Source organism: Pelmatolapia mariae, linkage group LG13, assembly GCF_036321145.2.
Source record: "Pelmatolapia mariae isolate MD_Pm_ZW linkage group LG13, Pm_UMD_F_2, whole genome shotgun sequence".
NCBI classification, from domain to species: domain Eukaryota; kingdom Metazoa; phylum Chordata; class Actinopteri; order Cichliformes; family Cichlidae; genus Pelmatolapia; species Pelmatolapia mariae.
This window is the reverse complement of record NC_086238.1, coordinates 36,757,501-36,780,926: the sequence shown is the minus strand read 5'-3', so window position 1 is coordinate 36,780,926 and position 23,426 is coordinate 36,757,501. Positions and strand designations below refer to the sequence as shown.

Genomic DNA, 23,426 nt, shown 5'->3' with positions numbered 1-23,426 from the left:
GAGGACGCTGAGCCCTCAGGCCACCTTCATAGAGTCTGTTTCTGATTGACTGGTCAGACACATTTACACCAGTGGTGTACTGGAGGTCATTTAGTAAGCCTCTGGCAGCACTCATCCCGTTCCTCCTTGCAGATGCAGATGCTGGTCCCATCAGCTTCTACGTTGCCTTCCCATTATGAGAGCAACGTAATGGTGTGCTGAGAGAGGCGTCTTCCAGTCAAGCGCTCTGTAGGAATTAGGTTAGACACGCCTGTCATGCTGCTGTCAGCTCTCGTAGACTACCTGCCCATGCTCTTGGGACTGTGCTGAGAGAGACCAAAATTTCTGGCAATAGCACATATTTATGTGACATCTTAGAGGACTCGGACTACTTGTGCAGTCCCTGTATTGTCCTCATGCAACAATTAGTGACACTGAGCCAAGCCAAATTCAAAACTAGTGAAAAGAAAACAGTCAGAAAAGAGTGTCAGTGGATTCCACCTGTTAAACCAGTTGTATTTGGAGGGCTTGTCTCACTGTTGCCCCTCTAATGTTAATTTCATTAAGACCAAAGCTGCTGAAACTGATCAACAATCCCCTCTGCTACCTTTCATCGCTCATCCAAGTGACTTCTTCAGTCACAGCTGACTGCAGATTACAACACAACACAGAGCGAACACCATCCCCACAGACACAGCAGCCAGGGAGGCAGAAGAACATCAAGAAGGCCCTGAGTAAATGTGGTTATCCCAGCTGGACTTTTGTCAAAGCTGGGAAGGCGCCTAAAGAAAGCTCCAGCCGATCCAGGAGAGAAGGACAACTGCTGCCCAAGAGAAAACCTGTAGTGATCCCGTACGTGCCAGGAGGATTGCCAGGATTTATACATCGGGGAAACCAAACAACCTCTGGCGAAGAGGATGGCACAACACAGAAGAGCTACCTCGTCAGGCCAGGACTCTGCAGTCTATTTACACCTACAGGCCAGTGGACACTCTTTCAATGATGAGGATGTAACATCCTGGACAGGGAGGAACGCTGGTTTGAGCGCGGAGTCAAGGAGGCCATTTACGTGAAAAGGGAAAGACCATCTCTGAATCGAGGAGGGGGCCTAAGGGTCCATCTGTCACCATCTTACAATGCTGTGATTGCAGCCATTCCCCAACTCTCTGTGAATGGGACTCATGGCCATTGATCAGTGTTCATGACAAAGTGCATATTAATGATCAATGACCTCACAGCCCATTGTTCATTCATTATACAAACTGTTTATAAGGTTGGGTAAACCTGCATGTGGTGACTGAAATAGTCATTTGGATGAGTGACGAAACATTTCTCCCACTGGGAACCATTTTAAGTTTCATCAAGTTGCCCAGTGAGCCACAGCAGTCAGCAAGCGTGCGCAAAACCCAGAAGTAGGTCATCTACATGGATTATCCTGCCTTACACGCGTGCTTCTCTTGCTGTCTCAACCAAAGTGTGCTTTACATAGAATGACACGAGGGGTCTTGAATTGGGTCCAACCTCTTTTTTCACCACAGGCTTGATTTAAGATTAGGTGTTTAATCCACAGGCCACGTTAGACTTTGGCAGAGTTGTTATGTCAAGTTAAAGTCTTACTGTACACACCTTTGGCCATAGAAACAAAACCCTTAGAGAAGGCAAATAAGCAGCTATGTGATAACCCAGCCCTCAACACTAGGCAAGCAGTAAATCTTAAAGACACTGTTCAGGATCTTAAAACTGCTGGGCTGTGATGTCACGGTAGTAAAATGCAGTGTTACTACTGGAAACACTGCTACAGGACAGGGACCAGAAAAGAAACTTACCCTGATTTGACAGGTTTGTAATAACATGAATTCTGTCGAGTTCTTCCGCAGCCATGACAAAAATCCTTGTCCAAAGTTCAACAGGAAGTGTTCTTTCAAGACACACCTGCCCAGGTGGACACGAGATAAGAGTGCAGCTGAGATAGCACAGACAAGAGACGCTGGGAGCATTAGGGCCACATTAGGATGAGGAACAATATTAGTGATTATTTTGAGAATAAAGTCGGGATGTGCGGATTACACTTGATTCCACACGAACTGCCACGGCTGTTGCATCCTTTACAACAAGCTTAGTGTAGATGGCTTTATGAATCATGCAACACATCCTCTTTATTGTACGAGGATGTAACCGCTGATAACCTTGTATCTGTCATTCTTGATTTTTAGTTCCCAAATACTTCCTTTAATAACTTGTTACTCCTGAAACTTTGGAGGTCTTGGCTCTTTATACAGTAAAGATACAGAGGATACAAATAATCAGGCAAAACGTCAGACACCACGTGACAATAATAAACGTGTCATTTCTGTCGGTAACGTAACGACGCTCATCTCTCACTGTTTCACTAAACGTCACCGCTCACATGTCTAGCTGATTGTAAGTCAAATGTATTTACACAGCACGTTTCATAGATACAAGTCACAAAGTGCTTCACAATAAAACCAGAAATATAAATAATAATATCAAACAATGAAAACAGGACTTGAAAGCTCGTCTGTGTAGAAATGTCCTTTCCACAGACACCTACCTTGGCACATTAATTCTGTGGTTTTATGCGTGTTTATCACCTCACTGTGTTTCTGTGCCAGAACAGGAATCATTTCCTTCTTTGTAATAAAAACCGGCTCTGAAGTACGAGTTCAGTGACCGTGGAGGTTTGTGTCTGAACTAGAATCTCCACTTTAACCTCAAAAGGATTAAAAAGAACAACAAAAACAATAACAATAATAATAATTCCGTGATTCTAACACGCGGACATCAACATTAAAAATAGAAATATCAACAGTAGAAGTAAACAAACGCATGCAACAGAAAATGCTGCCTGTTTAGTTTTTATCCACTTCAGTCACAATAAATGAACCGTGGCTTCGATACAGTGAACAGACAGCTGCACGGTTTTTTCTTTGCATATTAATTTTCCATTCAAACACATTCTGTAAGAATTAAGTCTAAACCAGACCAACATCAAACACAAAGCCTTCATTTATGCTTTGCTCTTCTTGTGTGCAGCACATCCTGTAGCAGCTCCACACAGAAGGACGATGTTAGCTTAACTGTCACACTGGCTCATCTGATGCTAGCTAACAGCTGATGAAGGCAGTGAGAGAGGACACTGGGTGTCTCAGCACAAACTAGGAGAGCTCATTTCGAGTTCACAGCTCTAACAAAGAAAGAATGAGGAAGCCTTGTAGTCACATATTTATACTTGTGTTACAGCTGCTAACAGATGTGTTTTTCTAGCTCAGATGTTGGCAGGAGGGGACAATGATCCAGGACACACAACAAAGCACTGTCATATAATTTAATGTAAACTCACAGAACCATGGTTGCACAATAAACTGTTTCTGCACACAGATGTGATTTCTTTAAAATACACTCACTCATGTTTTTGCAAGACAAATCAAAACACCACAAAAATGTAAATGCAGAGAAGAAGCAAGAAGGTCCAGAGGGCAGAAGAAAGTATCCAGGTCCACGTAACACGGAGAGTAAAGAGGACTGACCGTCCTTCAAACAAACACCAGTACCTGTACGTGTGTTTCTGTACAGTTACTAAATTATGAAATAACATCTTAAGGGATTTCTGAGAACATGGTGGTATCATCACGGGGCTCTACAGGAAACCTTTTGCTTTGCTTTCGTTGGGCTTTATTTGAAAAAGAAGATCTTGATATATAACAGCACAATAAATAAGGACTGATTAGGATAGGCTTACTCTTTACTCAGACACTTTTCATACACGAACACACTACAGTGAATCTAAAGGAGGGGGATATTATTACTGAGACATGGAAACAGGGCCTGTTAGCAGAGCCAGAGCATGGTGAAGTGTGCCTCAGTGACGAGCAGCAGACTCTCGGGGGTAAAACTCTGCCAGGGTGCTCTGAGGAATCCTCTTGAGCATCTCCTTGGGGAAGATTCGCAGCAGCTGCCAGCCGATGTCTAAGGTTTCGTACACCGTCCTGTTGTCGTATGGGCCTGAGACACAGAGCAATCACAGTTAGCAAAACGTACACACACCAACACATCCAGCCAGTGGCGGTCCTAGCCTGTTTGGCGCCCCGGGCGAACACACCTTACTCTTCTTATATTTATTGTTTGTTTACTTGCACTGCTGTAACTGGAGCCTCGTCGTCTCGTCTCTCTATATACTGGACTGTAGCGGAGATGACAATAAAGTTTACTTTGACTTCAGCAGCGAGCAGGCGCACTGAGGGCTCTCGCGCTCACTTTTCGCTTATAGAATTTCGAAAAAACATCGGTGCAAATTATAAGTCTGTATCATAATGTCTGGTGTTTTCGTGTTTGTTGGTTTGTTTTTATTTTGTTTTATTTTGCAAGTTGGTTATTAGATGCTGCTCCAGCCACCCAGAGAATCCCCCGCCGCCCCGCCCTCTCCTCCCTGTGCCGCAAGCAGCAGGCGCACCTCGCAAACGGAGGGCGCCCTTACTCCCAGCTAATGGGCGATAGAAAACCGATCGGTGCCTATGCCATTCCCAATATGCACTGGCATGATGTCGGGGCAGCATGAGTACGAGCATTTTTTTTTTTGCCAATGCCCGTGATGCCGCCCCCCACCACGATGCCGCCCCGGGCAACCGCCCGTGTCGCCTGTATCTAAAACCGCTACTGCATCCAGTGTTATAACTGCAGTAACCTTACATGTAGCTTTTATCAAAAGGTGCAGTTTAAAATAGAAACGTGATGCGAACACAACAATGAAAAAGCCTCTCATTAAATTCAAGTGTATTTATATAGAAACAAATCTCAACAGCAGTCGCCTCCAGGTGCTTTATACTGGAAGGTAGACCCTACAATAACACAAAGAGCACGTCAGGTACTCGCTGATTAAACACTGACATGAGCAAATGTAACGTGCGGTGTGTACTCCATGACGGAGCACTCTGGAGAATGTCATACACCTTTTCATCGTGCTTTCATTTTTTATTTGAACCAAAGCTCAGTTTATCCAAAGCGACTCAGCAGCAGCTAATAACTGAAATGATCAGTGAGACCTGAGTACCTGCAGCAGCCCCATCACTGACATCTGCAGAGCTGTCGCCACCTCCATAGAAACTCTGCTCTTATGTTTCCCACATGCTTTGGATACTGCTGTCGGGATGCACAGGGGAACATATTTCTCTCTGCTACACTACTGGAATCTATTAGTGTTGAAAAGAGGAATACGGCTCTGTATGTACAGTATTTACCAAGAAGATTACGCCATTTTAACACGTTAGTCACTCAAAGGGAAGAAAAGAAGGAACCCTCACAGATCAATATTTTCCAGGAACAAACGTAACCTCAGACATACAATAAATGCCAAAATAACTGCAGGTATTCACAGCAGAGCGCTCTGACAGAGAAGAAAAACAGCCCATAGTTTCATTCTTAGATTACTTTACATGCTGATTACAGGCTGACCTCACTGCTGGGAGATAATAACTAAATATCTGTTGTTTACTAAACAGTAACAATGTTACAAATCATATTCAAAACAAATAACAGTCTTCACTGTGAGTGCAGTGCAAACACTGAGCTGAGCTTCACAGCAGGGTCCAATGGACCGGAAGCACAGTTGATCCTACACACGAGGCTGACAGTCCCAGGTGGTGATCATAACGAACCAACCAGCTAAGTAAAGACAAACCACCGTCCATCATTAGTTTAAGACCTGAAGGAACAGAGGAACAACTCTGAATGTGTCCCCAAGTGCAGTCACAAAAACCACCCAGCACTACGAGGAAGCTGACTCACACGATGAAGGAGGAGGGACGAGACACACCTTCAAAATAAAGGCCCTTAGTGTCTCAAGATGCTTCAAATATGTGGAACTTTTAAAATAAAAGCTATCAGTTAGTTGTAGCAGTTCATCTTGCCCTGCTTTCCTCCTTCAGCTCTTCTAACCAACCTTTTTATAAATACTTGAAACTGACGACTTGAATCTAAAAAAGGTGTCAGTGAGGTCACAGATGAAGGAAAGTAGGAGAAAACAATGTGAACAAAATGCTGTATATGAAATGTTGTGTTATTGTGTCGCGGACACATTCCTGTTACACACAGTGTGAATACAACGCTGCTGTAAACCAGTCTGTAGGTGTGCAGATCCTTTTTCTTACCCTGAGCAATAAAGTTCTTTTCAAACTTCTGCAGGAACTCCAGATACAGCAGATCATCCGAGGTGAGCGCCTCTTCTCCCACCACGGCCTTCATGGCCTGGACATCCTTACCGATAGCATAACAGGCATACTGCACACAAACACACACACTCACTGTGTGAACTATTACTGCTGCCCTCTTCATACACATTATTCATGGTGCAACGTGCGAGACTGTTTACCAGCTGGTTTGACACATCAGCATGGTCCTTCCTGGTCATCCCCTCTCCAATGGCAGACTTCATTAAACGGGACAGAGAGGGCAGCACGTTGATAGGTGGGTAGATCTGAAAGACGTAGAATGAGGTTACAGGTGTTACTGGATATTGTGGTAACGCACAAATGGAAACTGTTCAGCTCCAAATGAGAGAAAAACAGGCCGGCTCTTTAAAAGATCTCTCTGTGCTGTGTCCACTCTGCAGTGGGATTTCTTAGGTGAGACCTGTCCAAACAACTCTGACCAAAGTCTGATTTAACTGGGATGAAAAGTCTGGGTGTGGAACAAGATAAGGACAAACTCATTAGCAAGCTGTGCTCTAACATTCACAGCTCATAGTCCCATGTGTCCCTGCTGCTGTCCAAAAACACAACACCTGAGAAAGGTACAGCACGCAGAGCAGAGCTACAGTGTGATGAGTCTTTGAAATGTACAGGATCATGTAGTTTGGAAACACTAAAGAGTCTTCAGTCTAGCTTTGGTTTACAGCTTGGATCATAACCTTAGAGGAGACCGACTCATGTCAAACACATCACAGTTTGAGGAAAAACCACGTGTGCAGCACATGGACCAAAGACTCTCCTTCTGGCAGGTTAGCATTTCCTGTCATACTGACTTTGTCAGACAACATAAAAAAACACCCAAAAAACTTTTACTTAAAAAAACGATGTTTCTGTTTGGTCGAGTGTCCATCAAACATGTAGATCTACATGCGTGTAGTGAGCATGTGCTCTTGGTACAAAGACTGATGTGATAGGGCCGCCTCAGGTGGACACGGAGGACCTGGGCACAACACAATGATATTGAGAACAATCGTCTGCAGATATCATCAGTTATCATTATGTTAATATTGTTTTTCAGGTTTTAAAGTGAGGCATGTGAGACCAGCGTGTGAAGCCACAGGTTCAAGCCCTGACCGACACATACCTGTCTGTTGTGCAGCTGTCTGTCCACATACACCTGGCCCTCTGTGATGTATCCAGTCAGATCAGGAATGGGATGAGTGATGTCTGTTCAAAGAGACAAATGCATCTGTTGAACGTGCACACTGGAACACGATGAATATAAGACGATATCAGCCATTCAAACTGCACCAGCACAGAGGCTGTGTTCCTCCAGAGCAGAGAGCCCTTGGAAACACCAGCAGTGTTTTGTAAAAGCCAACACAATCACCCTCCCTGCAGTGTTGTAAGGGGGGGTTCGTGTTCAGACAGGAGCAGGCTCTTCATACATGTTCCCATGGTAACTGACGGCATCAAAAATGTCTACTCATTCCATTTTAGATACCTCCTCCATTAATTCAGTAGCCTCGAGGACAGATTAATTCATTTAAGGACAGGGAATTATCATATAAGGTGGATGACTGTGATGACCACACACAGGTAGAAAAATGACTGATGCGCTTCAGGTTCAGAGCTATGGCAGCTGTTGTTGCAGGCGGTGTGCTCTCACCATCGTTGGGCATGGTCAGAATGGGGATCTGGGTGATGGAGCCGCTTCTGCCTTCCACTCTGCCGGCGCGCTCATAGATGGTGGCCAGATCTGTGTACATGTAGCCAGGAAACCCTCGACGCCCGGGTACTTCCTCTCGGGCAGCAGAGACCTAAAGGTGAGGAGGAGTTGGGGGAAGCAAGACAAAGGCTGTAAATAGACATTCTCATTTCCTTTATATTTGAATCACATCTGGGAAAAATGTTAAAGTTGTGTCATTTATTTTGGTCACTGGTATTGGATATAGTCTAGTCTTTACTGGTCTCACTGGCCAGTCCAAACACTTTAGACTGGTTACAGTTAACCACAGATCTGCAGTTATTTACCACCCATGGGAGGGAGGAAGCTGGAGCAGACTGGTGGAGGAAGACAACACAAACTCCACGGTCTGAAACGTTGTTGATGTGGGGCGACGGTGCTGCTCACCACTGTGACCCTGGACCAAGGTTAGGGAATGATCCCCTCCAAGTCCAATATGTTTGGAAAAAGAAACTTTAAAAACTGATAGCTGCTATATGAGTGTTTTCACACCTGATTTAAACAAATTCAGAGGTTGGTACCTCATCATTCTGCATCCTTAGGGTAAAGGGGCTGCAACACAGGATTTGGCATTTAAACTGAAGACATAAAATTATTGTAAGACTCAAAACAAAGACACAAACACTAGCCTTTACTTCTGCAGAGTCAAGTGATGCTGACTCTTCCATTTTGGTTACAAAAGAGGCAAAGAGCTGGTTGGAAATGTTGCCATTCTGTTTGAGACCCTCTACAAAAATGACCAAAGCAAATCTTTGTTCTAAAAGTTAACCGGATTCAGAGCAAGAGGGAAAGAAAATGGATCCTATTCATGTGTGGATTCAAAGGTTGATGGGCAGTCTACACTATACTGAACAGCAGAGTCAATGCAAAATTCAACCTTCACGCTTGTGAATGGAAACAGAAGTTAAATGTTAATGTCCCGGCTCTTTGTACGTGCTGAATTACCCATCGAGTTGCCCGAGGCTCAGTTGACTATTGGTGCAGCCGTACATGTGCCAAGGTTATGGACAGCAAACACACAGGCACCCTTTAAAAACCCACACTGTGCTGTGCCAACATATTGAAACAGCAAACTGTGCAACACAAAAGGATTATTACGGAGACACAAAAGAGTGAGTTGAGAGGACCCGACTCCTCACAACAAGGAGAAAGGAGGGCAGTGGGTGTGAGGAGAGTGGGGATCGGGGGGGTCCATTTCCTTTTAAAGCCAGACCTACAATAATGAAGTTAAGGTATTTCCTAGTAGACTGAAGGACACATTATCCTCCCTTTCAGCAGGAGCTCACGACTTTAGTGAGTCTATCACCTTTGTGCTAATGTTGCTGAGGTTTTACATTGGGGGGTGTTGACTTTGTGCCAGAGTGCTGCTTGAGAGAGGATTCAGTATTTACCATACACTGCTGAATATGTGGCATACATATACATATATATATGTGTGCGGCAGAGTGAGAGAGCAGATGGAAAAGCTGCATGTAAACTGAATGTGAAAAGAATAGGACACAATTAAAAACAACTTCTAGGATTTAATACTGAGAAGAAGAACTCGCTGACCACGTTACCTTCCTTCTACAGATGACACTGAGCCTGAAGGGATTATTCAGCTGATTTATATTTACCTGGGTTATGGCAGCATCTCAGGTTTCCTGCAGAACACTGCTCAGTAAAGCCTCTGTGACAATGGATATATAATCCACCAACACCCATGAAGATCTGGCTTTTGTTTTCACTCTCAGAGGTACAACTTGCATACAATTACACAGTAAAAAGCCTGTCTGCCTCTGGCAGCAAATATCAGCCATGGAAATGTGATAACCTAAAGCAAAATGTTCCCCTTTTCATGCACAGCAGCATGATGACATGAGTTAATGTTGTTGTGGACACTCCAGCGACACTTGCAGTACAAATAAACCAGCTGACCAATTAACATTAATTTAAACACAAACAGTTTGACGTCTTGCAATGAGCCAGGAGGCCACAAGCTGAAACACGCTGGTCGCCTAATAAAGAGCTGCTCCCTAATCCTGTAAGTGTCGCTGGAGTGTCCACAACATCAGCTCTGTCTTCTCCGTGCACCTCGGAAGTGAAGCTGTGCCAGAAAAATGTGTTGCTGTCTATGAGTCAATGTTGTCACCATGTAAGCAGTGTTTAACTGTTCTTTGGTCAGTATTAGGGAATCTCAGTGGTGTCACTGTGGGGTAAAGACTCCTAGGCCAAGAGTTGCTCGTGAGGTTAACACTTTTTATTACGGGACTCATGTGAAACACCAAAAACATTTAAAATGTGGATTCTTCCTACCACAGTCGTCCAAAGACTCTTCAGGTCAGCATGGTAAATGTAAAATGTATCAACCTTTGCTGAGTAGATTCTTTCATAAAGAAAAACCAGTAACCACGACGACTGTGAGCCCGGGTATAAGGAGTCATTGGATTTGTTTAACACACTTATCTGCATTGAAACAACAACAACAAAACCAAACCAGCGGTAGAGTTAATGACCTTAACACACAGGGCTCTAGATAGGGCTGCTCGATTATGGCAAAAATGATAATCACGATTATTTTCACTGAAATTGAGATCTCGATTATTTGACGATATTTATTTAACAATAACAATGTATTGAATAATGGCTTTAAAGATGTCAAAAAATAATATAAAATAGTGTGCAAATACTGAAAACAGTGCAAATGTTTGCAATATAAAAAATAAATGAAAAATGTAAACATCTATGTTTAGTGAACTTCAAAATACTGCATAATACTGGTTGTTCACTGTGTTAATTGAGCAGTGGTCTTTGGCGAGGAAAACGTTATCGCGTTTGTTATCTCCTCGTGTCTCTGGGAGCTGCTGGGATATTTAGTCGCGTTGTACAGGGGAGCGTGAATGGAAGTCTGTGAGGATGAAGCAGGTGTTGTCGAGAGTTTTTCTCTATGTTCCTTCATTGTTTGATCGTTTGTCACTTTGTGAGCGGTCTTCAAATGATTGAATAAATGTGTAGTGTTGTTCTGTGGTGCAGCTACGACACCGTAGCAGAGTTTCCACACTATGTCTACTTGATCCACGTCTGACTCCGCGAACCCAAAATGTTTCCACACCACTGAAGTCGTTTTACCTCTCTTTTCAACCAACGGCATTCTTTCTTCAGCAGCCATTATCCTCTCCTCTCCAAATAACTTCTGCTTAGCTTTCCGAGCTTTCCGAGCTTCCCTCGGGTCTTCTTAATTGTTGTGACGCGTGTTCGAAACGCAGAGAGGTGCGCTCGATTTGCCACACGGAGCAGCGCGAGAGGAGGAGCTAATAATCGGCTCAGTCATTTTTAATGATCGTTGAAAGCCCAAATCGTAATCACGATTAAAATTCGATTAATTGAGCAGCCCTATCTCTAGGCTACCTTTTTGCCACCGTTGCCCTGGTGCGCCACCAGGGCAAAAGTTAGGCGCACCCAAATTTTTCAACCGTATCACTGAACACCGCAGTTTTACATGTGCACTTTTTTGGGGGGGGGAAATTGCTGTCCATACAGACACTATTGATTTGTAAATGATTCACTAACAATCTTGTGCTCGTGCTTAAAGTGCGTTGGCACTCTTTGGTGATATTGTAGACAATGTTAAACTTAATCATCACAACGGCTCCTCTGACGACCTGTTTGCTGCTGAAAGGCAGTGGGGAGAGGGGACTCTTGGGCATTTATCGCTGCATAGAATGTGTTTCCTGGATACACTGCTGCTTTTTCAGCGCCCAGAGGTTGATGGCTCTGTGTCAGAGCAGGGGCTGTGAATTTCAGAAGGATCAGACCTTAACTTAACACAAAAGTTATCAGTAGTTCTTTTCACCTTTTTACCCACAGCTACATCCACTTCTGTCGGGCCTAGGCTGCTCACTACGGCTGGGTATCATCACTGATTTCTGTAATCCATTCGATTCCGATTCACGAGGTCCTGATTCGATTCAATTTGATTTAGCCTCAGACAGTCAGAAATATTATAATTCTTATGATTTATCAGTACTGATACATGTGAGACTTCATCAGAGGTGTGAGCATCACAGCAGATGCCTTTGTGTCAAAGTAACTGAGAATAAAACACAGAAAAACATGAAGGAGATTTTCCTGCCCTGTTTTTATAGCAGATAAACTTTAAAATATTCTGCAATATTGCATAGTTTTAAAAAGTTTACATTTCTTCAGTATTGAACAGCAGAAATTAGGCTTTCTTGTCCGAGGACATTTAAGTAAAAATAAAAACAGACAGCTGTAAACAACGGTAGACTGGTGGGTAATAAACGAATGAATAATGCAGAAAACACAGATTTGAGACGGGAAACTGTTCTTGAAGTACACAGAGAGCTGTGCATGAAGTTTTTATCGTGCTGGAAGCAAAACAGCAAAAGTCAGAGGGGATTAATGACGACATTTATCAAATGTGGAGCGTAGTTTGGATCTTCTTTGGCTGCTGCTTCAGTGAATTTTGGTTAGAGAGAAACAAAACCTGCAGCTCAGAATCTAGCGCAAAAAAGCCGTAAACACAGCGCGGACCCGCCGACGCATCAGAGTCAGTGAGCTGTCGGCTTTCAGCCCCGACGGCGTGTCCGTGTACGTGCCATCGGGTGAGAAAGCCGAGAAAGCTGATTGTGATGCGTCGGGTCCGCTCTGTGTTTACGGCTTTTTTTCAAAAACTTGAACAGCTGGTCACACCAGTGCGACCAAAGATTTTTTTTTAGTCGCACCATTGAAAAATTGGTTGCACTCTAGAGCCCTGAATACAGACCATTATATTAAAACGTTGTGACTGGACTCATTGGGATTTGGCTTTACACTGATGTTATTTTGACAAACAACACCCACCTAAACATTAGCTGAGCCAAAGAAAGTAAAGGCGGGCAGTCGTACCTCTCTCAGAGCTTCAGCGTAGGAACTCATGTCAGTGAGGATGACCAGGACATGTTTCTCACACTGGTAGGCCAGGTACTCTGCTGTAGTCAGCGCCAGGCGGGGAGTGATGATGCGCTCGATGCTAGTTAGCCGCAAGAGAAAAGTCAAGATCTTTAGTAGCTCTCAGTCCATGAGACAAACAATTACGAGTAACACACACAGCAGCCCACATGTACAACATCAGCCAGACTACTACTTGAGATCATTTCTGAGTCTTACGTGGGGTCGTTGGCCAAGTTGAGGAAAAGGCAGACATTGTCCATAGAGCCATTTTCCTCAAAGTCAGACTTGAAGAAACGGGCCGTTTCCATGTTGACCTGAAACAGATGCCATAAGCATTTCAGAAATCATCTCTGGAACATTAGTGGCTTCACAAACTGTGAGGTGTCCTAGAGAGATGCAAGAACGTCTGAAGGAAAGATACTGAAAAGATAGTAAAGAACAGCAGCAAGCCATTCTGTCACGAAGGGAAAGTGATGTTTGTAATGCAAGCTAACGAGGTGGATCAGTAAAAGTCCACATAAAGACTTACAGTTCAGTTTACATCATTAATATAAACACGTTCATGATCCTCCTTCCTTCAGTTACATTTCAACTCAGAAATGGAAATTCGATTACTGTTTCATGTGGTAGGTTCACAACATCAGTACCAGGTGAGCAGTTCACTGTCAGCAACGGACACAGCTACACAGACATTTTATTTACCATACAGCACATGTGACTAAGACTAATGGCTGTGAGAACCACATTCAACCACGACTGAGTCAAAGTTCCTTAATGGACTTGATGTTATACTGTTAGACACGATGAGCACTGCCAGAGCCTCAGGCAGGTCACTGCAAAGTCTGACCAAAACAATCAGAAACACACTGACGTCCCCCGGCGGGCCGTGCCCAGGACGACCCCCGGCGGGCCGTGCCCAGGACGACCCCCGGCGGGCCGTGCCCAGGACGTCCTCGGCGGGCCGTGCCCAGGACGTCCATCCTCCGAACTTGGACATATATATTTGTCGGCCAGTTGACTTACACCTGCAAATGCAGTCGTATTGAACAGGGATGGATGGTCAAGGACAGGAAAGGATGATGTGGTGTTTTCCTCTCTGAACTCACAGAATCCATGTTTGCACTGTGGTGACTGCAGATACTTTACCACAGTGTGAGCCTTTTTGAAATCTCTCTTAAAGAGTGCACCTCACTGTAAGTCTCTGGCAAACACTGCCAACTTGCACTTGAAAGCCAAAGCCTCCTCCAGCCTGTGCTGGGCTGCGCTGTCATATCCACCATGTGTAGCTTTTCCACCACTCTGGCTGTTCCAGCTCATCGTGATCCCTCTGCTTGCCAGGAAAGTTCTCAGCTCTTCCAGACACGCAGCAGAGCACGTCAGCACTTCCCCGTGGTCAGACGTCGTTGTTCAGCAGGATGTCCATGTGGTCCAGTAACAGACCTGACAGTGGTTTAAACCTGTAGCCATGACTTTGGTCACAATCTGAATGACAACATTCATTCTCAGGGAAAAGTTTGGTGCAGGCTGTAGTGAAACATCACCGATGTTCTGCCCAGTGACTTCTGCAGTGAAGCTACAAAGCCCTTCTGTCACACTCTGTATCCTGTCAGCAGCCACCCACACCAGGTGCCTCTAAAGCCTCCACCACAGCCCCACACCTGTGTTTGGTCTGTCAGTGGGATTCTTTCTGTGGCTCAGCAGAGCTCACATACCAGTAGAGATTTGTACACCTTTGGACTCATCACAGACCGCTGAGGTCTTTAATTTGCCGTCTGGTGACGTTTCTGCTATTTTCATGTTTCTGTCTGTTACAGTCTTTGCAGAGAGAGACACATCTCTCATTTTCTGCACAATCTCACTTGTTTTTTAAGTCTGACAAAGAGATATTCTGAAATCTTGATCAGTGATTCTTTTATATACTCTCCTGCTGTTAACGGCTTCCTGGGCCTGACTATTTCCTGAGCAGCCAACAAACTAGCACACGTAGTTGAATTTCAGTCCTCCAGCCTTCTGAATCAGGTGATTTCCATATTTTTCAGCAAAGGCTTTGTGTTTGTGCAACAACAAACTTGTTGTTGTTTGTTGTTTAGCACACTGGCAGTGAAAACAAATCAATCTGCACACGTGGCATTAAAGGCGTTTTCAGAAACTTTGCTTTTCTTGGATTCATCCATGGTGAAAATCACACGCAGGCGTCACACATCAGCAGTTAGCTCACATAGTTTGAGTGTTTCATTTTAATGTTACAAAATCACCATAACCTCATAAATTTACAGTGACATTTAAAAAAGTAACAGACCAAGATAAAAATAATTCCTGATTTTTAAACGTCACAGCGAGCAAAGAGTCCCGGTCGCCGACCCTGCGTTAGGATGACAACCCGGAGGAAGAGTTTCAGCTGGAGGTGTGAAATTCAGCACACCGTTTCAACTTGATTCACTCTGATGCTGTGATGGTGCACACTGTGTGCTAAAAATGCATATCCAAGCGCTGCCTTATAGAATTTGCTATTAACACTGCTTATCCACAGTCGTCACACACCAACCACCATGGGATGTGAACTGTGTAAGGTGAAAGGATGAAGGATTACATTTAGCAAGTGTGTGTGTGTGTGTGTGTGTTCCTTGGAGGTCAAGCCATCACAATTGAGCATTACAACAGATGGAAGGAGCAGCTGAGGAACACAGAACTTGATACGGGAGGCTGACGGTGGCCTTTGAATTACTAAGCTGTCTACATGGCTGGGGGCTATGCTCAGAGGTGCAGAAATAACAAGAGGGACTTAAAGGTTAAATCACCTGGTGAATAAAGGACAAAATGCAGGGCGGGAGGAGGGAACAAGGTGTCACATCAAGGTTAAGAGGGGGATTAAAGCCACAGATGGGCTGGGAAGAGTTTGAAAAGCTGAATGCTGCAATTTGTCTGCTTACCCCCATGGCTGCGAAGACAATGGCAAAGTTGTCTGCACTATAGTCCATCACATCCTTGGACTTCTGCACCAGGCCAGCCTGACGACAGATTTGGGCAGCAATCTGAAAGCACCAATAAGAAACAGATTCAGACACACAGACGGATGGACAGGAGGGCTAACAGTCAACAACAGGCTCTCAAAGAACATGTAAGCTAATGCAGAGTCAAATCCATACGAAAGCTTCACCTGAGGTTCAAAATGATCACGTGCTATTTACAGACTATAGCTGCTATTATTAATGAAGAGACAATCACCAAGGAAACTAAAGCCACTCACACTGTGACTGAGCGGCTGCAGCTGCCTCTCCATCAGGACTCAGTCTTATTACCTTTTCATATCTGACATTCAATCCCTACATAAACCACCACATTACATATAAGACAGCTGTGTCGCTGTAGTGAATGTGTGAAATGATCACGGCCCTGACCTCTCTGTGCACCTTAAATTCAGCCACCTGGGCCACAGGGGAAAGGCCTACATGGATGAGCTCTGTCACGTGTGCTTAATGACACAATGACACCAAACAGACCATAATTAGGTGGAGAACACGTTGTGTGTTTGTTTGGCCACTTCTGCAGCATCTTAATCATGTAAAATGATCCTGGGGTCCAGTTATGCACAACTGATCCTTTTGTGGGCACAGTGGAAACAAATGTTGGAACATATTTTCAAAAGTACCTGCTGACAGATTAAAAGAAAAAAAGCACCTGTGCGTTTGTGGTCACATGATTCATTCGCTCGCTCTAGCACTGCTTTGGTTTGAACTGTTAACACTTCTGTTCTACAATAATAAAGGTTTTGAATATCACATAAATTGCCATAAGCAGCAGCTGCTCTTTATGTTTTAAGTAATGCACAGCGACAGGGCATCTGGCTGTGGATGCTGTGGTGCTGCTGTGGTGCTGTAGATGCTGTGGTGCTGCGGATGCTGTGGTGCTGCTGCGGTGCTGCTGTGATGCTGCTGTGGTGCTGCGGATGCTGTGGTGCTGCTGTGATGCTGCTGTGGTGCTGCTGTGGTGCTGCTGCGGATGCTGTGGTGCTGCGGATGCTGTGGTGCTGCGGTGCTGCTGTGATGCTGCTGTGGTGCTGCTGTGGTGCTGTTGTGATGCTGCTGTGGTGCTGCTGTGGTGCTGCTGTGGTGCTGCGGTGGTGCTGTGATGCTGCGGTGCTGTGGATGCTGTGGTGCTGCGGTGCTGTTGTAAGTGCCCTACCTGTTTAGCAGCATGGCTCTGAATGATGGGTTTATTTGTCCAAAGAACAGAAATTAGGCTGGTGATGAAATCCTAACAATAAAGTTGGTGCTCTTGAGCTGAACACACTGAACCTGACCCAGCTTTATACACCGAGGGATATTTGGGGATGTAGTACATTTGTGAAGTGTCTGAACATGAACACACTACAACTGAGTCATGAATTTCCACTGTGAGGCACAAAAACTTCCAAAAAGGAAACAAAACAGCTGTCATATGACACAGAAGGACCACAGCTACCACTCGTGAATCATCCCACTCACTCATGTTAAACATTTCCACTGAAAGACTTCCACAAAATTGGACCTCAACATATCCCAAAGCATGTAGCTTCAACCTCTGAGCTAGCAAAAAGTTTTTGGTGTATTCAAAGCAGCTGTGAGTTCTTGGTATGATACAACAGTGTGGTAAAGGCATCACCTCCCAGAGTAAAGTTGAATTTAAAGCTGCGAGTTTAAGAGACTTCGGTTCAAAAGGACAAACTAAAGACGAGAGCTGCACTAATGATTGGTGACTGATCACCAGCAGCCTGAGGTCAATTCTTTTTATCTTGTTTTATCAGTAATGTAATAAATAATCATTACATTTGTAACAAATGTAATCTGCTATGGTTTCATGTCAGCATGCATGCTAGTGCTCATATACACAAGCTGTCCACGTCTGTGAGGATGAGGAGGAGCCACACGTATCCATTACTCTCATCTCTAAAGAGAAGAAAACACAAAGTGCTGTTTCTGTTTGTTTGAAGTAAATTCTACTTTATCTCCTCAGCCTTTACACATGAACACCTAAATAAATACCTAAATAAAAAAAAGTATGTAAGTGGCTGTAAATGTATCTGTAATATCTGTCCACTCCATGATAAACCATCCATCACTGTATATAAATGGTGCTCTCCCATTAGTATCGTATTCTTTTTCTGTATGCAGGAAGTGGGACATAAACTCCCTGGTGTCGGTTGGGTTTTTTTAATTGTTGTTATTTGGACCACAGAGCATGTATTAGGTGGGTGGATAGCACTACTTTAACCTCCTCTGGTCTCTGGTGATCTGGCAAACTAAGGAGCAGACTGTCCGAACCATATCTGGTCTTTAAGTGAGGACGTATGAACCACACTACTCTGAATTTATTATGGCTGTTGTGTTTTTAACATGTTTTAATGCTTTGAATCTTGTTCTGTTTAATCTGAACAAGCCCCTAAAAACAGTCAGTGCTCACTGTCGGCCTCTCTTGGTTTTTATTACCACTGTTCATTTTAAAGCTCAGTTTTTAAACCCATACGATGCAACTACAGCCCAGCCCATGCAGCAGTATATTAATGACTAACCTCGTATTGTGGATGGATTATCTCAGTTGTTCTCCTGACTGAAGTTTGGTCCGTTTACAGCATCCTGCCATGTGATTGCATTTGTCCCTAACCATCAGGAACCCTCACGCTAACTTTTATCGAGTGGAAAAGTGTTAGCGTTCATCCTGCAGCTTCACTATGTTTATGCTAACATAGCTGTGTAGCTAGCGATCACGTAGCACATCATTATATACCAGCTAGCCCAACTTCAGTAACCCTACAAACGTCACTTCTTTTTAGTTTCCTGTCTTCATTTATGTTGGAAGTGATAGCAGAGCTGTACGTTTGAATTTGTCAGAAATCTCTCAGTCAGAACATGCTATATCGTGTTTAGGTGGAAACTAGCGAGCTAACTTCCTGCTAACTTCTAACTCTGTTAAATGTAATAAATTCTGTTTTCATGGATTCCTGGATGTTAAACTTAATAGTTACACCTGGTAAAGCAGCAACACTGATCATTTTATTAAAGATGAAATAATTTAGACAGTTTTTAACGCTCAGTGATGCCGCAGTGTTCGTTTGACTTTGGGACCTGAAGCGGGCGGAGTTTAGGACCCAGAAACAGCTAATGATGTCAGACTTACAAACCGGACAGAGACACATTACTTTTGTGTTTTACTCCATGCACTTCTTCCTTGTCAAAATCTGCTTGCAATACCAAATGAACACAGGAAGTAATGCAATAGGTTTAATGAAGTTATTCTTGTTGCAACAGACTACATGCAATGGGAAGGGTCACCTCATTTTCAGCCTTCTGCCTAAACTGACACTGACTCGAGTGGCATCATGTGAAGATGCTATCAGAGTTCTGAAGCCACTACAGAGACACCAAACACTACATGAACATAATGCTAAATACACTTACATCAGCTAATACTCAGGTATGCTCTGGTGTTTACGATGGGGATTGATTCTCAGTAAAGATAAAGAGAGATATTCAGTGCTTCCAGTGGTACCTAGTGGCCCAGCGTTTTACCAGCATTGAGACTTCTTGGCGTTGTCACTAAAGAAAAAAAATGGTATGCTGATCTCACCTCATTGTGGGGCAGCCCAGCAGCAGAGAAAATGGGGATCTTCTGTCCTCGAGCAATGCTATTCATGCCATCAATGGCCGAGATGCCAGTCTGGATCATCTCCTCAGGGTAGATGCGGCACTGAGGATTGATGGGCTGACCTGGGAGACAGAAACATGTATTCAGCTGGACACAAAGGAAGCAACAGCACACTTCACTGTTCATCATACAGGTCAGTCCCACAGACTTGACCAGACAAAACACGCAACAGAAAAAACGTAATAAGAAAATGGTGATAGAAAGTAAAAGGCTGTGCAACTGCTTAAATGGAAAGTGAGATTATTAATTTGATGTGAACAATCAGAAGCGATTATATCATGTTATTGTGGAAGCTAACTTACACTGTACACTCATGTGCTCTAATAAAACTGTGCTGAGCATAGTTTACATTCTAGTTACAGTGACTACATACTGAGTCAATGAAAATATTTCCCATTACAGTTTCAACACGCTCTTCTGAGCTGCAGTAATTAAATAATAGTACAAGGACAACAGCTACATTAGACAAATGACTGTTAGGAATTCTGCCAATTAAGCCGTTGCTTGCTTACTATATGATCAAAGGGTGACTGCACTTATAGAGCACTTTCCCAGTCCTACTGCCTGCTTAAAGTCAAACACAGACGTCTTACACAGGTCAGTATCTCTCACAGAAAACATCTGACAGGCCTTTCAATTAGTGGATAACCTGGTCTACCGTCATGAGCAATGAGGGGTGCAGAGAATTAGTCACAACTCATTAGTGACTTTGAATGGGGTTATCCAAGGATGTGCACAGAGACCTGCTCTCAGGAACTCTCACTCATGTGGTTCACCGGCACTAATCTATCAATATTTCACAACAGCATGTCAAACCGTGTAGCTGCCACAGGATTAGAGCCACTGTGGTCCTGTAGAGTGACCACGAGCTGCAGCACAGCTCTAAGTATAAACCATTAAGAGAAGCAGTGGTTAGGTGTTGTCCTGTTGACCGGGGTTAGGGTTAATCCTATCGAGCTCCTATGGATGCAGACTGATCACATGACATGCAAAGAGTGACCATCATATCCATCCAACCTATGGAAGACTGTTCCAGAAGAAAGGACTTCAATACTTCCAGATCACTTTATAAAAGCACCCATGGCTGTGACTACTGAAGTAACATCTACTGTTTCTACCTTTTACAACAGCATTAATATCCAATGAACTGTGTGGATAAAGTATTGATGGTACATGTAGGATTGTAGGACCCCAAACATTTGACTGGTTGGGTTTATTGTAGTGGTATGGGGGAAAAAAAAAAATCTATAGCATAGTGATATTTGGGAATATTGGCTCAACACACGGACACGGAGTATCGATATTTTATTACATAAATTTAAATACTTTGGGAATTGCATGAACACGATGGCTCATCTTATGCACCAACCTGACATAACGTTAGCCGAGCCAACTTTAAATACATTGGCTCAGCCAAAACAGCCATGAAAACTGACACACATGGGTGAGCTGAGAAGCTGATAAGACTAAAGCCCAGAGGAGACCGGCCTCAAACTTCGGAACAGTCTGCCTCCTCATATCAGGACCTCTCCAACACTCGACATCCTTAAAACCCGTCTGAAACACAGCTTTACTCACTAGCTTTGGTTTTGTTCTTTGTGCGTGTTACTTTTTTACTATGTACAGCACTTTAATCAACCTGTGTTGTTTGTACATGTGCTCATAAATAAATTGATTGATTGCAGAATGAGAGCAGACTGGCATTTATGTCTTGTGTACTCAACATTTGAACATTTACTTGCTATTCCGCGAGTAGCGGAATGCTAGGATAATTTCCTGTACTTCAAAATAAAAACATTTCCTGTTAAAGACATTTCAAAATTAAATAAATAATTACCATTAGCAGATTAAACACATGTTTAAAAGTAATTAGACAGTTAAAAGGCGAGAGGTTTGAAGGCTAGGTGAGGCCTGGAGTACAGCAGTTGATTTCTAATCATTCACATTGGTAGTTCAGTGTTCCAAATACCCACTTTGTGAGAATATACAGGGTGGGCCATTTATATGGATACACCGTAATAACATGGGAATGGTTGGTGATATTAAAGTCCTGTTTGTGGCACATTAGTATATGTGAGGCGGCAAACTCCTCAACATGGGTGGTGTGGGAAAAGAAGAGGTATTTTATTGGTATTTTATCATCAGCATTATCATTGCATCAGAATCATATAATAAGCATTGCATTAAAGCATTTATTGAAGCTATTGACATTACATTAAAGTTTGTATTACAGTGATTGTTATAACCTCATGTTAATCTTCTATTTACAGGTGTTAGTATAGTCATATAATCTTTCATTGCAGGTGTAACCATGATCATCTTTATACATATTGCAGTTTGGTGCTTATTATAGAGTTGTGCTCAAGTTAGTAAGGGTTAAAAGCTACAGTCAGTGGGATGTCTGGCTGATCTATTGAGTGAAGTGACGTAGAGCATAGAAGGCCGCACACGCTTACGAAACACTTATGTCATGTTATTCTTTATGATCTTTTATTCAGTTATATCTTTTGTTAAACTTTAAGTAGTGTGCATTTGCAATAATTAATCATTATTTCATTTAATCATCATCATTAATCGTTATTTCAGTAAAGTATTTCTTCAGGCTGTCGGCCTTATGTTACAACTTGTATTACAGGTATTGTCCCATATTAACATTTTCTATTACAGGTGCAGTGATAATCATTTTATATACATGCATTGTATTTTTGTGCTTGCTAAAAGAGCTCGGTCAACTAGTGGAGGGTCGGAAGCTTTGTCCGGCGCGACGTCCGGACAATCTATTAGGTTAAGGACTTTGAGCTATAGAAAGAACACGCTTACAAAACACATATACCCTGTTATTCATCATTATCCTTTATTCATTTATATTCTTTTTATTAAGCTTTGAGTAGTGGCATTTGATTAGAACATTTATTCAGCATATCACATATATGGTTTCAGTTAGGTTATTGCACACATGAGGAGTTGGCCTCTGTCCTTACAGACAGAGTGGATGCTGAGGTTGAGACACGCACACACACAAACAGTAGTTAGACTCATGTTTAGGTGAGAGTTCAAATATTTAAATAATAGTTTGCAAAGCCTTGTAGCTGTAAAATTATGTACTGCAGAAGAGACAGTTTGTTCTAGGGGATAAGCAGAGTTAGAAGATTACCGGGAAGGATCTGGCCTCAGGAAGAAGAAGATGTTCTTTTAAATGTGTCAAAAGTTGTCAACATTGATTGTATTGTACCTATTTTACGTATGAGGGGGCGTTCTAATGCCCTGATATTATAAAACAACTTTATTGTGCAGTTTTGGAGAGAGATCTTATGCTGTCTGCGTGCAGTGTTCATCTCCCACACGTGTGTTCATTAAAATCATCGTTTGACTCAACCCGGCCGGACCAGTGTTGTTATTTTGGTTTTCCTCTTGTATCCATCTCCAATACTTTTGAACTCGTAACAGTGGTGACCATGGTGGCCATTTAGAAGTCGGCCATCTTGGATACAACTTTTGTTTTTTCAATAGGAAGAGGGCCATGTGACACATCAAACTTATTGGTAATGTCACAAGAAAAACAATGGTGTGCTTGGTTTCAACGTAACTTTATTCTTTCATGAGTTATTTACAAGTTTCTCTTTGTTCACAGCCATTGACATGTCGAAGAGGTTAACACGTGAGGAGCGGATCGAAATTGTGTTGATATCTGGTGAACGCAGTAACCGGGTCATTGCAGCAGATTTCAATGCGAGACACCCTACGAGACCACCCATCTCCCATGCTACAGTTAGCAAACTGCTTGCTAAGTTTCGTGAAACTGGTTCAGTGTTGGATTTGCCAAAATGTGGACGCAAGAAAACTGTCACTAATGAAGAAACATCAGTGGCTGTCCTAGCTTCATT

The 23,426-nt window shown here is 43.2% G+C and overlaps 1 protein-coding gene across 1 annotated transcript in view; it reads right to left on the bottom strand.

Moving 5' to 3' along the window:
• Positions 1-3,311: 3,311 nt before the first annotated feature.
• atp6v1ba (ATPase, H+ transporting, lysosomal, V1 subunit B, member a) overlaps positions 3,312-23,426 on the bottom strand; it is a 46,121-nt gene continuing 26,006 nt past the window's right edge. The window contains exons 6-14 of the mRNA XM_063491540.1: positions 19,465-19,604; positions 15,792-15,893; positions 13,078-13,175; positions 12,817-12,940; positions 7,852-8,002; positions 7,327-7,409; positions 6,365-6,469; positions 6,144-6,273; positions 3,312-4,002 (exon numbers count right to left, since the gene is read on the bottom strand). Coding sequence (XP_063347610.1) covers positions 3,860-4,002; positions 6,144-6,273; positions 6,365-6,469; positions 7,327-7,409; positions 7,852-8,002; positions 12,817-12,940; positions 13,078-13,175; positions 15,792-15,893; positions 19,465-19,604 — 1,076 coding nt within the window. The 3' untranslated portion in view covers positions 3,312-3,859. The remainder of the gene's footprint in view (positions 4,003-6,143; positions 6,274-6,364; positions 6,470-7,326; positions 7,410-7,851; positions 8,003-12,816; positions 12,941-13,077; positions 13,176-15,791; positions 15,894-19,464; positions 19,605-23,426) is intronic.